Genomic DNA, 16,926 nt, shown 5'->3' on the forward strand with positions numbered 1-16,926 from the left:
GCCGCGGCCCGGTGGTTGGGGACCGCTGTCTTATAGGGTTTTATATCTGGGATATGTTTATTTCCCTAGTGGTTGAACTTGATGGGCTTGTGTCTTTTTTCAACCTACCCTACTATGTAACTTTAGGTTGTAAACATTTCAGATGTGTGTACCCTTAGAAGGAGGCATGGAGACCTCTGCAGAGAGACCACAGCTTTCCCACACACCAGGATCTTGCGTTATAATTACAGATAAGCCACTAAACATTAAAGTGCCTGGAATTTATTTATTGCACTTCAATAAAATCATAAACGTCTGGACGCATAAGAACATTATACGCCATTTATCGGAATATGCATTGATTGGGTTTATATGACTGCACTGGTCCATCATACTTTTGACCATGGAGTGGCCCCGGGGATTCCAAGTGGTTGCTAAGCAACACAAATTCCTCCCCAATATACAAATCAGAGGCCTCAATCATAACTATATCCAAGTATGACTGAGAAGCCCAATATTGTTGGAATAGAACCAGTCACCACCATATGTCACACCGACTTCTAAATAAGGAATAAGTCAGTAATATTAATAAAAATCTCCCCGGCACCTCTGCCCTGCCTGGCTCTCTTACTAAATGATATCCATAAAAGTGACAGGTTCTCTTTAGGGAATATCTAGATTGTCAGTTTACTTGGAGCTGGTTATGTCAATGAATCCCTGCAAGACATTAAAGGGTTAACACCTCATTATACATACACAGAAATGACTCCACATGGCAGCCAACGTGCCAGTGACAGGTCCGCTTGAGCAAAAAAGAGAAGGCGCCCCCTGCTCCCCCCTAGGGTAACAGACTGCCCTTTTCTTACCTGCAGCACGGCGTCTCTCAGAACCGAGCTCAGCGCCTCATTCTTCAGCGTTTCCTTCGCCTTCTGCTCGCTCAACCCAATAGAAGTGAAGAGAGACACCGAGTCATCCGCCATCTTGGAACCGGGAGTTTAAAAAAAAGGAAGGAAGGAAAGCGGAGCAGCCAATCAGAATGAGAGCAAAGGAAAGCCGGTGCCTGGTGGCCAATCAACAAGGAAGGTTGGAATCCGCTGGGCCCAATGACTGTGCCAAAGCCTATCACGTGGTAGTCACGGGACCAATAGTTTGGAGAGTGTACTATAGAAGGGGCGGGGTCTGCGTTGCATCAGGCTAAGAGCTGGTAGCACGTGGGTGAGGTTGGCTGCAACAAAACTCAGAAAGCGTAAAGAGGAACTCCAAACATGAAAGAAGAAAAGTAATGCTGTGTTTAATATTACATGCCAAATTATTATTTTTAGGAGAGCACTTGTAAATAGACGTACCAGAAGTATGATCTAATTCCACTATCAGTTAAAATGATCCTGCTGGCAGTTTTACCCAGACTCAAAGCAAAAATGAAAATGTGAAGTTGTCACAAACAGGAATAGAATCCTCCAGTGGCTGCACATGCTCCTTTAACAACTGCCCATGAGGGTGCTTTTATTTATTTTGCAAAGATTTCCTCTCACTTTCTGTTGTGGCTATAGGTCAGGAAGTAATAGGAAATCTTTCAAGTTAGAAACAGTAAAAGTGCTACCCATGCACAATTAGGCACATTGTAAAGTGTATGTAAAACAATTTTTATTTTAGTTTTGGATAAAGTAGGGAAGGGTTAGATCATTGTTCTCAACCAGGGTTCCTCCAGAGGTTGCTAGGGGTTCCTTGAGCAATTTGTACCTCCCTGGTCAGTTTACCTGACACCAGTTATCTTGTTGGCTATATCTTCCCAATGGCTAGCATGCCTGGCACTGAGGAATTCTTCCCACTGACCACTAATACTAATGTACTGTGAGCTGTGGATAAAGTAATGATAGCCGGGGTTCCCTAAGACCCAAACATTTTTGCAAGGGTTCCCCCATGTTAAATAGAAACACTGATGTAGACCCTCAGTTAGGTAATTACCTAATTATCGGACCATAACACGAGGGAAAATTCTCCACCTGTTTAGGAGACAACTCTCTGGAATGACAATTTTGTTCACTTTGAAGGGATTTTATCTAGTTTCCTGTTGTGTGTTTCGGACACAAGGTGAAGGGGAATTTCTTCTTGCAGAAAACTAAAACCCCTAACCCTTTGCTTGTCTAAATAACCTTTTTAAACTTTTTGCTTACTTACAGATAATTCCTATAGATCCATTTTAAATACATTATCCATTTTCACCCAGAGTCCTGCAAGTTTGTCCAGGTGTCCTATTGGTGGCAGCTTTATGGGTACAGGGTGAGAAGAGTAAAGGCCAAGATTGGGATTATCTATTGGAAAACCAGTGCCAGGCATGCATTGTGCTTTGGTGTACATGCAACGCTCACCCAAATGTGGTCCCATAACTCACACATACTCAACTCTTATACTAATAGTGTACCCCATTCTTATCTTGGAATGCTTGAACCTTTAGACAAGCAGAAGTATCCCATTTGCATCCTCCCCATTAGGAAACAACAGCGATTTGGTCATTTTATAAATCATTTTCAATTTGCAGCTTTTAATAAAGTGCTTCCTGATGATCAGGTATGAAGTCCCTTGTTTAAACACCTTGTTCTTATGGAGTGACAACACAGTGTCCGTCTCCCAGTTGCGTTGTCATAATCTTTCCCGAGCTTTCAAAAGAGACCACAAATACGCAGACGTGATCTGGAAATCTTCTCTGAGAAATGTCATGCAGCCATTGCTGTAGAACCTGCAGATCAGCATCTCTGAGAGGCAACAAAGGATGAAAAAAAGTATTTTGTTTCTTATGGCAGTTGTTTATGACATGCAGTGCTTTAGCATACTCAATAATGTCAATAATTGAGGGTTTATATCTAATTCTAGATTTTTTTCATGTAAGCCTATTTGTGACAGGTTCTCTTTAATCTTCATTTTCTTAAAAAAAATGCTGAAAGTAAATTTGGAAACATAGTTCTGCTGTGACAAAAAGATAAGTGACAACGCAAAAGTTTTTTATGTTGCATTGGAACCCTCCCATCCTCCATTGCTCACCGCTGGCTATTCTGCCATTGTATTGTGTAATTAGCATTTTTTCTAATGACAGGTGACAACTGCATTTGAATCACTTAAAGGGATTGTCTAATGGAAAGCCTTGTATTGTGCCATGTAATTGAAAACAAACGCCATCCCAGGTACAATGGGGCTCCGGGCGATGTTTCTGAATGTTTTATTGATCTGCAGCCTCTAAATACTGGCTGCAATGGTGCACCGAGCAGAAAGACCTAGGGGGGAATTGGTAAAGGGTGCAGCCATAGTGAGAATTCAGGTTTTTGGTATTCGGTGGAGGGCAATTAAATAGCTTTATGCTGGCCATACTCTGGTCTCTAACAGATCTGACATTAGATTTGTTATTAATCTCTGCTGCTCAATATTAATAATAAATAAGGTAACTCATGGGAGAAGCTCTCCCTGTTATTGGTGGTCGGATTAGATGGGTGGAACAATGCAATATTTATTGGATGAATAATGGGGCTGGATTATAGGTAATTGACAGTAACCATGTGGAAGATTGATATCTAGGAAATATTGATCATTAACTCGATTGTGCACCAATTAGCCAGTGTATGGTCCGCAACTGATATACTATGGAAAGGTATTTTTTATCTGAGTTCACAGCTTTAGTAAAGTCTTGGTATGCTAAATGTTCAGCAATTCAGCAACCGTAAAAAAAAAAATCCTTTAGTTCTATTCGGTGACTTTGCCTAGGCTGAGATGATGTCCTCTGTCTGCTGCAGTTAGAAAGAAGCATTTTCTCAGTCTTCTCTGTCTCCGTGATCTGACTGTAACATTGTAACTTTGCAGCCAGGTAAGGGGAGGTTCTGCAGCAGGAGATGAGATGTGGCAAGGGTTTGTGAACACACAGCTATCTCTATGTCATCTCACTACAGGACTAGAGCTCTTACTGTATATATATATTTGTAAGTTACATTGTTGATACTTAGATACTGTTGTTTTCAGATGGACCCTGTCTGGTGGTCTTATAGGCAGCTGTGAGGGTCAGCACAGTATATTCACAGAGCAGGAAGCAGAACTTGCACCTGCAATGAGTAAATATGGCTGCCTCATGTATATATACAATGATAAATCCAAATAAATGTGTTTTATACACTAACACACTGACTGATATTCTTTATAACATTAAAGTGCACCTATCAACCCTTTGAAGGCCCTGCCTGAGCCACAACGAGATGCAAGCTATTACCTTTTGCTATCTTCTTCCGGTGACTAAAGTGTGTTTTTTTCCTCTCTGTGTTTGCCTGCAGCTCCATTATAACGAGTGTCATCTCATCGATTGCTCACAGACACAAATGATGCTAATTTAGAAAGTAAAAAAACAAGCCCATCAAATTCAGTACATATAAATAGCACGGCGGCAATGCCAAAATAGGGAACATCGACGCCTTTCCTTGTGTTTTCCATAACTTGACCAGGCAAGGAAGTGTGGGATCATCACCTTTTAATATCAATAATTAACCAGCAAACAACAATTCTCAGAACACCAGCGTGCGGGAACAGCACCTCCAGGACACATGCATCAGTGATCCTACATCAACAATATGGAAAATAACCACCCAGGGGCCCCCTGGGCCACTCATGCTACCCGCCTTCTCAGATGGCCCTATATTTATCTCAGTATGGGAAACCATGTTGTGATTTACTATTGAGCACATGACTGGGGGAACCTGGAAGTGATGTCAAATGGTGCGACAAGAGGACCAGATTTGCAAACTGCCTCTGATATCGGTGCAGGGTACATACCCACAGGGGGTTTATTAAACATTTAATTTGACAAAAACATTGTACCCAACAAAAATCTATTAAATCATTATAAATCATTTGTGATCTAAAATTAATTGAACATAAATCAGATAACATTCTTTTGAATAATTAGGGAGTTGCTCTGGATGATTTTCTGATGAGATTTCTGCTGAAATCTGTTTAAAATTGATTAGTGGAAGGTGGTAAAATAATCAATATTTTCTAATCATTTTTTTATTAGGAAGATATTAATCAATATCCTAGCTCAGGGGTGTCAAACTCTGGAACAGGGGCCAAATTGGCCCCCAATGTCCTTTTTTTTGGCCCTCAAAAGAATCCTAAATATGAACTGCAGCTGGCCCGCTCTGCATTGAAATTGCGCCGCTACTACAATTTCTGGCATCACTTGCATCTTTGGACCAGCGGGCTCTCTGCCTATGCGTGGCCCTGCATTGAACTGTTTTATAGATGCAAGTAATGCCAGGAGTTTTAGTAGCGGCACTATTTCAATGAATAGAGAGTTTCAGTGGCGGCTACCTTATAAGATATAGCTCCGCATTGGCTGCGTCTGGCATTTCCAGCACTCCCCCTCAGCTGTACTTTTCTTTGCTACTCCAAGGAATTGGACTTGAATGGTTGGAGTTTCATAAAAGAATATTATTATTATTATTGTTAGCCTGTGCAAAAAGGTTACCATTGAAATTTATGTCAGAAGGCTACAAATAGAGAAAGATTTTTTCTTAAAAAAAATTTAAAAAAAGTCTTGTTCCAGATTGAATGTGAAGCAAAACCTCTTTGTTTCCATATGGCATTGTTTTATATCTAATGAGGAGGAAAAACTTCCTCAATTTTTTCAATAAATTTTAAGGTTGGCCAGCGACTTTGTCTAAAGTTTAATTTTGGCCCTCTGTGTATTTGAATTTGACACCCCTGTCCTAGCTCACGAGGTATCCATTGTTAGATCTAATCCTGAAATGCATGACTTTGCTAAAATACTCTGTATCAAAAAAATTGTGCAACAGCATTTTTTCTTTTGGAGAATATTGTTCACCTTTTTTTCATCCTTACTTGCATTGCAATGTTGCAGTTCTCCTCCAGCCTTTTTCTGTCTTCATGTACATGCTTTAGCAGCAGCTGCACCTCATTGATCTGCAAAGCCTGACTGATGGTGGCAATGAGGACTCATGGCTGTCATCACAGCCACCTACAGTCTTCATTGGAAGCTCAAGAAACAGGGTTACAATGCAGGAGGGCAAATGGGGGTATAGTAGCAGAATGTTGCCACCCAGTAACAGGCATTACTATTTAAGTGAAATTGTTATATTTAAAAAAAATAGGAATATGGCTTTTATTTCATGGCTAAATCAGATTCTCCGTTCCTGTCCACCCGGTCTATTTTGGGTTTCCCTTGCTACCATTTTGTGTCCCAGTTCTTCCTGGTATATTCTTCATATATAAAAAAACAAAACATCCAACAGAGATTGTAGGAAACCATAAGCACACCAGATGTGCATACCTGAGATTTCAGCACAGGAATGGTGGGTAGGAACCCTTTATAATGTCCACAGCAAGTGTGGAGCTGCTCCCACTCTCTGGTATTCCCTTGCCCATCCCACTAGGCTTGCTCCTATTTAATATAATATAAATAAGTCCCCAAATAAACTGGTTTACCCCTCTTCCTGTCTATATTTGTCATGACATTAGCCAAACTTCCATCTCCCCCACCAAGTACACTGGCCAAACACAGGTCGATAGGTGCACAGACAGGTAAATGACAGACATCTCATATACCGGATAACTATTGTGCACCTCTCCGTCAGCCCTTCTTTGCCAAAACAATGACCCCACTTGTTCTGATCACCAATAGCAGGGGGAGCTCCTCTGGGAATTACATTATCGATGATCATTGATGTAGGAAGTTGTAGGGGCAAAGAACATATTGTTCAAACAGTGATTAGGAGTGCTCTATTTTCTAATAAATAGGCATTACATTCAATGTTTATATGGAATCCATACGAAATATTGACTAATGTATAGCCAACATTATACTTTGTAAGCTCTGTTGGTCTGGATCTTCTTCTCTTTGTCATGGTTTATCATATTCATGGCTTATCATCTACAGCACTTTGTAATATGTTGGTGCTTTCTAAAAAAAACAATTAAATTAGTATCACTTTAAATCTCTTGTAAATATATTGATTTTTTACATGGATAAGGTTGTTCAGTTATCAGACCTTTCACTCCATAAACATAGAAATCTCCTTGAATCTGGTAATGTTCTCTTCTTCAAAGAAGGTAAAAAGTTAAAATGCTTCATTTTCTGGGAAGCCCTGATAATAAGTGACCTACATCAAACCCAACATCCAGTAAATTCTTGTTTAAATGTAAATAGCACTATGGATTCCTGATGAGACACAAAGACACTCTGACATCATTACGGACAGTGGAGATTTAGGATTAGGTGTCCCTAAACTAATAAAACCCAGTAAATTTACCAGTGACTCACCAAGGCCTCTAGATAAGATAAAGATAAAAACAAAAAAATAAAAGTTTGGCCTTCCTAGGTTTTCAGATGTTCCCTGCTGGAGTTTTACAAGAAAATCTCACCATTCCAGCCAGCCCTTGTTGTATTTGGCAGCTTTCGTAAGTGTTATGTAATGGGTATGGCCACCGAGTGTGCAGGCAAATACTAGCAAGCTATGTATTGCACAATGACCTCTGTTAATTAAATAATGGAAGCAAAGTGATAGCAGAGTGCGACTATCATACTAAGGAGGAAAAGGTTGTCCATAGCAAATAAGTTGTTTCTATTATTACATTTAATTAAATATATTTTAATATTTTTAATTCTGGCAAATAAAAATATCAATACATTCTGGCAAATAAAAATATCAATTAGCATCAACAATACCATTTATTTCAAAAAGATATATCCATTAAAGCAGAAGTATAAATATCTGCAATTAAAAAACTGTGAGAAGGGATGATTTATTTTGCAGAAGGGACAAGCAATGTCCCTTACATACTTGCCTGCCTGTTTGCATGCCCAGCTCAGTGCAGGATTAATATTAAACAGGATATATAGCGCCAACATATTACCCAGCGATGTACATTAAATAGGGGTTGCAAATGACAGACAGATACAGACAGTGACACAGGAGGAGTCAGGAGGAGTCCCCTGCCCCAAAGAGCTTACAATCTAGGAAGTGGGGGAAGTAGCACATGCTAGGATACCCGGGTATTCTGCATCCCCCAGGGCTGCTGGGACAGAATAAAATCCAAAAAATCCAACACCCAGAGGAGGACCAGATGAAGATGGCAGGACCTGTGACACAGCAACGACAGGTAATTGTAAATAAAAAATATTGCACAAGGGACATCATCTGTCCTTTCTGCAACAATGGTTTATTTCTGCTTTTAAAGTTTACCGAAAACATCAAAACTCCTTGTCTCAGTACTGCTCCCAAGATGCCTCGGGCTAATATAAGCAGTGGGTTTGCTCTTGAGAAAATGTGTGCAAACTAATATTATGCCCTAAAAGCCAGACTGGATGAGTGGGCATTTCTAGGAAGGATGCATTTGCATGTAGAACACCCATATCAAAAACAAGCCTCCATCAAGAAGTTATATCCAATAATAATCCAATAAAGGGAGCGCTCCGGGGACAGTCAGGCTGGGGAGAAAAGACTAGATCAGGGGTTGGCAAAGTTTTATGGCCACTTGGCCATTTATGGGGTGGGCGGGAGCACAATAGGCTGGACCTGCCCTAATGGCTCCGCCCACCAACAGGGAACGCCCCCTGAAGTGAAATCCCTCTCCTCCGTATGCATTGGGGAGGAAATGGATTTACCTTCAGACAGCTTTCTCTATTTACAGTGGCGGCGGAAGTATCAAGGCCGGCCGCGGTAAATGGCGGAGCAACTGTAAGGGGGCAGCACGGGAGCTCCAGCGGCTACGGTAAATCCTAAGGTCCTCTGGCTGATCTGCCGGCAACCTGTCGCTCCGGAGCCGTGGGTTGCCGGCCGGTATTAGGCCAGATAGGCCAGGGGGCATTAGGCCGGAACGAAATACCGGCTAGGCCGTATCTGGCCTAAAGGCCGGAGTTTGCAGACCCCTGGACTAGATGATGCTGGAAGTCATCGAGCCAGGGGTAAGCAATTTTAGTACAGGAGATGTGCAGGTACAACTGTGAAAAAAAGGTTGGAGGGCATTTTTAATAAAAGCAAGGTTACAGGGCAGATTTAATGACCGGAAAGATGAAGGTCAGATTTAGCAGTAAGTTTTGGATCATTAGCGGAAAAGAGGGGCCACATACAAACTCCATGTAAATCATGGGGCAATGGAATGCTGGACCCAGGTAATCCAAGGCTAGCCCTGTATCTGCTATGTTGATGGAGCCAGGAAGCAGTAAATGGGCTTTATTGCCAGAGGCAATACTCTTGGGTGTAGGTGACATTCCGGCTCATACATTCAATGGCACCGGCCCTGGATGAGGGTCAAGAAGGAGACAGATGGCGAGTGAGTGACAGACGTGAAAAAAGGAAATATCAGCAAGACGGGAGATCCATTAAGATCAATAATGCATCTTCAGACTCCATTTCCTGTGAGCCCCAGCTGGAGATGTCCCCTGGGAGGCCCAGACATAAAAATAATCTGTGCCAAGAAAACAAATCCTACTGTAAGGCTTCTAGGAGTGCGAGCAGGGAGGGAGGAAGCGTTATCGGTTGGCAGGATGATGCTCTGAAGGACACCTAGGTGCAATTTCCAAGATGCTTATATAATGCATTTCCAATGTCATACCCTGCTTTGGGCAAAATCTAAAATTTCCCTTGCGGTGGGGTATTTCTGCTGTACATTTGGGATCACTACTTCATTTTTGCACAGGGTCCCATTTTGCCTATAATTTGCCCAAAGCAGCTTCTTTTTTTGCTCTGAAGTCCAAGGCACACTGAAGTTATCACATACAATGTGGGACCAGAAGTCTAGGGCACACACTCATTCTGGAGTGTTGGAGAGAGTGCAGGAATACCATATGAAAATTTCCTTTCTCATGGTACCCTAGACAAAAATCAGTATTTAACTCTTACAGTAAAGGGGGAACCCCACTGCAAAAGGGTAAATACAGATTTTTCATGGAGCTCAGCTTAAAAGAAGAACACCAGGACTATTAAAACAAACCTGCCATAAGTGAAATAAATTGGTGAACTACAATGGTGACCCTCGGCAAAAGCACATTGAAACCACTATCTTGGAAAACGTTGAAAGAAATCCTTATCTGCCTATGTGTTTGTCGAAGAAAGTATGCCAGCATGAAAGCCAAGCAAATAGCAATTTCAGAAGGAGAGGTCAGTGATGGCAGCCCATGCGTCTCCCTATGACGATGTTCCTTTAAAGTGGAACTACACCCACTAGAGATAATATAAATTTTGGGGTCCCCAGGAGCTTTTTGCTTGAATGTGCCCTAAGTATGTACAGCATACCTGTACATTGGGACAACTTACCTGGAAGACCATTTTCTCCAGCACTATAATGTCAGTGCATCACTGGCTGGGTATTTGTCATCTGCAAATGTCTTCTTTGCCCACACAAGTTTATCAATAAAATGTCTCATCTGTGCCCGAGGAACGCTGATGTCACGCAGATCGACAGAATACGTTGTTTGCCCTTGGGCTGACCTTCATTACTGCGGACCCTGTATACAATCATAATGCTGCTCGGTGATGACACTACAAGCTTGCCCAAACATGTGCTCATCTCTTCTGCCTTACAGTATATGCGAGTTCTCACCCAGTGACACATCCTTCCCATAAGGGCTGAGTAACCCTCCGCTTCTCCCACCTCACTGTCAGGAATTTAACAACATCAATGCCAAAAAAATCTTTCAAAATCTGAAAGACTGTTCTTACTTGTTTGCAAAAGGAAAAAAAAAAAGAATTAGCACATTCCTTTTAAAGTCAAAATACCTACTTTAAATTAGTCTTCAGCCTGCTGAAAGGATAAATCAGGCTTGTTGTGGGAGTGGCTGCTTTGTGGGCTAATGGGTGGGAACAGGGGGTACATAGAAGGACTCACAGAGGGTTCGTGTTGGTTAAGGTGGAATGGATGACTATTAGCTACGTTCAGATTCAGCATCTAATATTATTCACCAAGGTAGAGAGTGATTAAACAGAAGGAAGTAAATAAAGACAATGCAGCAAATACATTACAGAACAAAGAAAAATGTGAGAAAGTTGAAGCTAACCTTTAAGCCTCTCTCCCTCCCATGGAGTGGAATGTTGTGGTTGATATGGGTCTGGAATGACTCACATTATCTGTGCTTACTTCAGTACAAAGAGAATCCGAGTTCACCGCAGACTGACATCGTCTGGGGCTTCAACATAAAAAACATATGTTCTCAGAACTTATATTACTGTTTATTACCCAGCAAAACTTTCTACTTGTACACAGCTTGTACACAGTGCTATTCTCTGCGTGGTGAAGAGGGAAGCTGAAGGTGACGTGTCCGCTTACTGCGGATGTTGTCCTACCCACCTCAACCAACTATGACCTCCAGATTTTCTCTGATGAATGTAAAACCTAATCAGAACCTCCATGATCAAAGATATGGTACTGCTCAGAATGATGGCAAGAACCATTTATGGGCATTCTGTTGTGGTATACCTAACCCACCTGACACCCATGGTAGGTTAATAAATATCCAACCTCCATGCAAAATTATTTTCAGTATATATTTTCATGTACTGTGTATATAACAAAAACAGTAAAATTACCAGCCTAATATTGTGTAGGTCCTCCTTAGTGCCACCATAACAGCTCTGGCCCATCCAGGCATGAACTTCACAAGATCTTTGAAGATGTCCTGTGGTATTTGGCAACAAAATGTCAGCAGTAGAACCTTTAAGTCACCCTGCCTACCATCCTAGCTTCATCTTGTACTTCATCCTCTAACCTTTGAAAAACAAACACATGGTGATTTGTATGTTCCAAAAGAATACATGATTTATTGGACCACCTTTTTCCATTGCTCCAAAGTCCAGGTCTGATGCTCATTCCCCATTTGTAGCATATTTGGTACTGGAAAGGGGTCAGCATGGGTACTGTATTTGGTTTGCAGCCCTATATGCATCAAGCTTTGATGTCTTTTGTGTTTTGACACCTTTATCTTGTAACCAGCATTCAGTTTTTTAGCAAGTAGTACTAGAGTAGCTCTTGTGTGGGATTAGACCAGATGGAAGAACTCCAGGCAACAGTTCTGGCACTGATGACTCTTTTGCTGCTTCACCAACTCTCCTTTCTTTGAGTACTTAACTATCCCGTCCTTACTAAGAACACCATACAAGACCTGCCATTTTGGAGATGATCTGACCCCAGTCGTCTATTTATTGACTCACATATTATGCAGTGCTTTACAAAGTCCATGATTATACCACTTTCTGCCCCTCAAAGGGGCTCACAATCTAATATCCCTACCATAGACATATGTCATTAACACAGTTAAGGACAATTTTGGAGAAAGCCAATTAACCAAACTGCATGTTTTTGGGATGTGGAAGGAAACAGGAGTACTCGGAGGAAACCCACGCAAACACAGGAACATACAAAATAAATGTAACTATTGCACTTTGACCCGTCAAGGCCATTCAGATCTTTACTTGCATGTGCTGATTTTTTCTACTTCCAACTTTCATCATCACCACCATCAAGAACTGACTGTTTACTTGCTGCCCAATATATCCCACCCCATGTCAAGGACCATTATAATCACATATTCAATGTTTTCACTTCACCTGTGAGTAGCTTTACCATTGTAGCTGAATGATACATATATAGACCATAGTCCATATATATATATATATATATATATATATATATATATATATATTGTATGCAGTATATATAATCTGTTTGCTGTTTCAATGTAAACTGACACATCCTGCAAGCTTCTGAGAGAACAGCCTGCTCTAAGTGGTCCATGAGGGAGGCAGATCAATAATTCAGATAAAATTAGTCAACACTTCCTGAGGAGTCAGAGTGAAGAAAAACAAATTGCCTGGGGAGAGTGGTTTGGAGGGGGCTGGTGGCTCAGCCGAAGAATTATGAGCCCAGGAGTTTGTGTAATGCAGACAACAAAATATAGAGCGCAGAAATAGTGCAGCTTTCTCATTTACCTGAAAATGTCAGCACTTTTGTTTTTCTTTGTTTGTAGTGATATTCCTATTTTTAAAAGAATCTTGAGCCAAATAAACAACCCCATCACACAGAATTTTGGGAACTAAGTGTATATTCTTTACCAAATTTTTTAATCTGCCTTTATAACTCATTATTTTGAAGACTGAAAACAGAATAATGGCTATTTTCTGTGAAGAGGTAGAACTTATTGTCAGCTTTTTTTTGTTGTTGTCTTTGACCTGGCTGGGAATATCTGCTTCTCTTACCATACTGGTCATAGAAGATCTATCAGTGAGGACACTTACAATGATAAGAAACACTTTTTATATAACTGATAAAAACTGAATAATCTGTCAATGTTTTATAGCCATTTATTTTCAATAGAGTCTTCTGTACTTTCAGTAATATTGGCCATGATCAGGGAAATATACTAAAACATACATAGGGGGTTCCAAGCAATTGACTTCCACCAATGCACATACAGAATAGTTCTAGATGATAACCTGCAACAGTCTGCAGGATACCCAAAACTGCAGCAGAGGTTTACAACCCAACAAGACAATGCAAAACATGCAGCCCAAACTAAACTGGAGTGGAGTAAAACCAGGAAGCTGAATATCATTTTTTACAAGGTTTTGTGAGTGGTTGACAGACACCCAGTTGTCACTGTCGTCCTGGTTTTAAATGGGTGAGCTTTCAAAGGTGGTTTTGACCACCTCCATTATTGTTTCATAGGCTAGACGCTGCCTGAGGAGTCCAACTGGCAGCCGGGGTAACATGCAGTTATTAAGGGGTAACCAAACCGCCAGCAATGGTGTGAACAAGCTCTTAGAATACCTCGCTCAAATGCCAGACCTCAATCCAGATAAAAGTCTGTGGCATAAAATATACTAGATTTACACTTTTCTGTGTAGGGTTTTTATGTGTTTCTATCTGCACTATGAACAATTATGATTTTTTTATGCTTTGCCATGGTCATTAATAGGGTATGGATTCATCAAACGTAGGTATTCCACATATGTAAATGATTATCATTTAAAATATTGGCATGTGTTACACAGTAAACAAAAAAAGTATGACTGGTTCCCTAAATATAAAAAATCTACAGGATGTCTGTTTTTCTTTTAGTGTTATTAGAGCTTTTTCATGCTATTTGTGGGGCAGGGTGCCTCACGGTGTTCAATATGCAGGAACATTATATGGAAAGCAATGTTTGACTTTGCCACTGCATGTGCTTATATAACATCCTGCTGCTGCATGCATTTCTGTGTGCTGACCCATTCAGTTTATTGAATTGGGGTCAGTAGCACAATGGACAGCAGCACCGGCAACCAGATTCCTATAGAGTGAATGAGACCTAGAGGGATTTCCTTTTACGTCATGTCAAAACGCAAGTATTGATAGAGTCTAAATCTATTCAATATAATTGAAAAACTGCCAGCTAGCAGTGCTATGGCTATTTGTGATTTTCCCTTTTAATCTGGTGACAGTGGTCATCAGGTCAGATATTTTGTAGATGTTGAATCTGCCCAGTAGGAATATTGGGAGCAATTTGAAAGTTCCTGCATTTCACAATTCTATCCAAAAGAATAAAGTTGGCTTTGGATAAACCAAAAAAATTGACATTCAACCACCTGGACAAAGCTAGAGTAAGGGTGCAATATACAGAATCCAGCAATTTGTAATGGAAAGCCAAGGTTGGTTTTACGAAGGGGAGGCAATGGGTGATGCTTTTGCAATTTGTTTGGTTTTGATAAAGTACAAGGGGCTATCAAAATGTAATGCTCATTCCTTCATAACGGTTGACCACATCAATGGTGCGTAACAGGTTGAATATTTGTCTACTCTAAGCCTGGGTACCCATTTTTCCAGATGGTGCCAACTGAATCATGGATGAGACAGGAAGTGTTGACATGCCTAGGACAATCAGTGAGCTTCACAAAATGTATGGGGCATAGATCCAAACCTTTTTTTTTTTTACCCCAGTGATGACATGGGTATATAAAGGGAGATGAATATATGATACATTTAATGGGATGTGCCATGCACACTTTCCCTTTCCAAATCAAAAAGTCATGACAACCATATCCTGGGATGACCAAGACCTTATATCTATGAATTTGCTTTGTATTTCTTTTAACTCCTGCTATGGAAATAATTGGGGAACGCAGCATGCAAAGGAGGCAGGTGCTGACAAACAAGGCTTTGTCAGTACAGGTTCTCTTCGAGGCTTACCCTTCCACCAACAGATTGTCAACTTTACTACACATTTAACAAGCTGCTTTCTTGCCCTGACAAGTGTCCAGGGGTGACAAAGTGCCACCTAAACTCAGCCATTGCATCTTGTGAAAAAGGGGGCCACATGCCCAGAAGACCCAGGTGTTTTCAATGTTTCCTTAAGATGAATGCAGAAAACAGAGCGGTGGGTGGGCTTATGAAACAAGCCATTACATTTTAAAGTCATGCTTTATTTACAAAAGTAGACACAAACAGAAAGTGTTTATATTGTAAAAAAATTTATTAAAAGAAATAAGATATAATTAAAAATTAAATAAAACTGACCCAAAAAAAATTCTGACATCCAGAATGTAACAAAGATTCTTATAAATATCATTCATAAGAAACAAAGAAGTCACTTATAAATAAAGTCCGCCTCACAAAACTTGGAAAAAAAAAATGAGGCGCCAAGTTAACATAGATTAAATTAAATAAATTAGGACATAACCAGTGAACACTGTAAGGTACACAATGTACCCAAGATTCAATTTTATACCCAACTGGTTCCACTAGGCAGAGAAACCCATTTTGCTCAGTGTGGGAATGATCAGTAAGTTACTGAGGAGTGAGTGTTAAAAAAAAAAAAAAAAAAAAAATTGAGGGTGTCCTCAAAGAGCACCTGTCAGCTACCAAAAGGCAAACCACCTACTGACCTTAAGCTTTTGAATTGAACGTTTTTGCAAGCTTAAGAAGCATGCCTCTATGAAGTGTTGCCAATATTCCTATACCAACAGGTACATTGAGCATTGGGGAGAAAAAAAAAAAAAGCAAAAGTGTGAGCTCAGAACTAAAATTAATGCTCAACATTTTAGTGAGCCTCTAAACCAATGGTCTATTGTACTAACTGTAAACTTATTTTCAACCCTACTCCAGGGACTAAAGTTCACAGAGACAGCACATTTCTTTAACCTGCTGCTTGGAGTATATTGTGCACATCTACATCTACTTGGTCTGCAGGATGATGTATAATTTGCCTAGGGCATTTTAATAGAAGTAAAAGTTATAGATGACAGGAACATCTAAAAACATTAAGGCCATGAAGGCAACATTGCCCAAGTTATTATTTAAGATGTAAAAGCCAAAGAATTGCAATGATCATTTTCATTGTAAACCAGTTCTGCCAACTATGCAATAGTCACCATAAAAACGACTGATCCAGAGCCTAAGTGTAAAGGTCCAGCATACATTCCTTGTGGAGTAGAACTTTGACCAGCGGTCCTAGAGAATGCAGGCACTGCCAATACCAGCACAAAGCCAGTTCCCTGAGCAAGCTTTTTGCTTAACTCCATCACTACTGTGCCATGGCAACAGTCCCCTATTAGCAGCAAGGAGGGATACATTGTATAAAATCAAAAATAATCCTCCATTGATCGTACAATGGGACAGTATGGAGCCTCTGAAATATTAACAGCTGATATAAAGACTGTGGAATACACATTTCAGCAATATGGACAAAAAAATAAAATCCTGAAGTTGTGGAAAACACAGCCAAAAAACATCCCTTATCAGGCCTCAAAACCTGTTGGAATTTGGAAAAGTGCATTCACTGAAACAGATGCCCCCAAAACTAGACGACATTTAATGGAAAGGCCATTATTACACACCCTGCTAATCCATCTGATATGTAGTTAATATTGCTTACATGATGGCAGGCTGTTTAAATAGGCGGCCAACTCAAAAGAAAAAAAAAAAATG

General features: G+C 40.4%; 2 protein-coding genes across 2 annotated transcripts in view; one reads left to right on the top strand and one right to left on the bottom strand.

Moving 5' to 3' along the window:
- The window catches only part of QARS1 (glutaminyl-tRNA synthetase 1), a 47,795-nt gene extending 46,792 nt beyond the window's left edge, over positions 1-1,003 (bottom strand). The window contains exon 1 of the mRNA XM_072420612.1: positions 846-1,003. Within this exon, the coding sequence (XP_072276713.1) occupies positions 846-959 (114 nt within the window). The 5' untranslated portion in view covers positions 960-1,003. The remainder of the gene's footprint in view (positions 1-845) is intronic.
- The window catches only part of NDUFAF3 (NADH:ubiquinone oxidoreductase complex assembly factor 3), a 147,336-nt gene that overhangs the window by 101,326 nt on the left and 29,084 nt on the right, over positions 1-16,926 (top strand). The gene's annotated exons all lie outside the window — the stretch shown is intronic.

Source organism: Pyxicephalus adspersus, chromosome 8 (genome assembly GCF_032062135.1).
Source record: "Pyxicephalus adspersus chromosome 8, UCB_Pads_2.0, whole genome shotgun sequence".
NCBI lineage: Eukaryota > Metazoa > Chordata > Amphibia > Anura > Pyxicephalidae > Pyxicephalus > Pyxicephalus adspersus.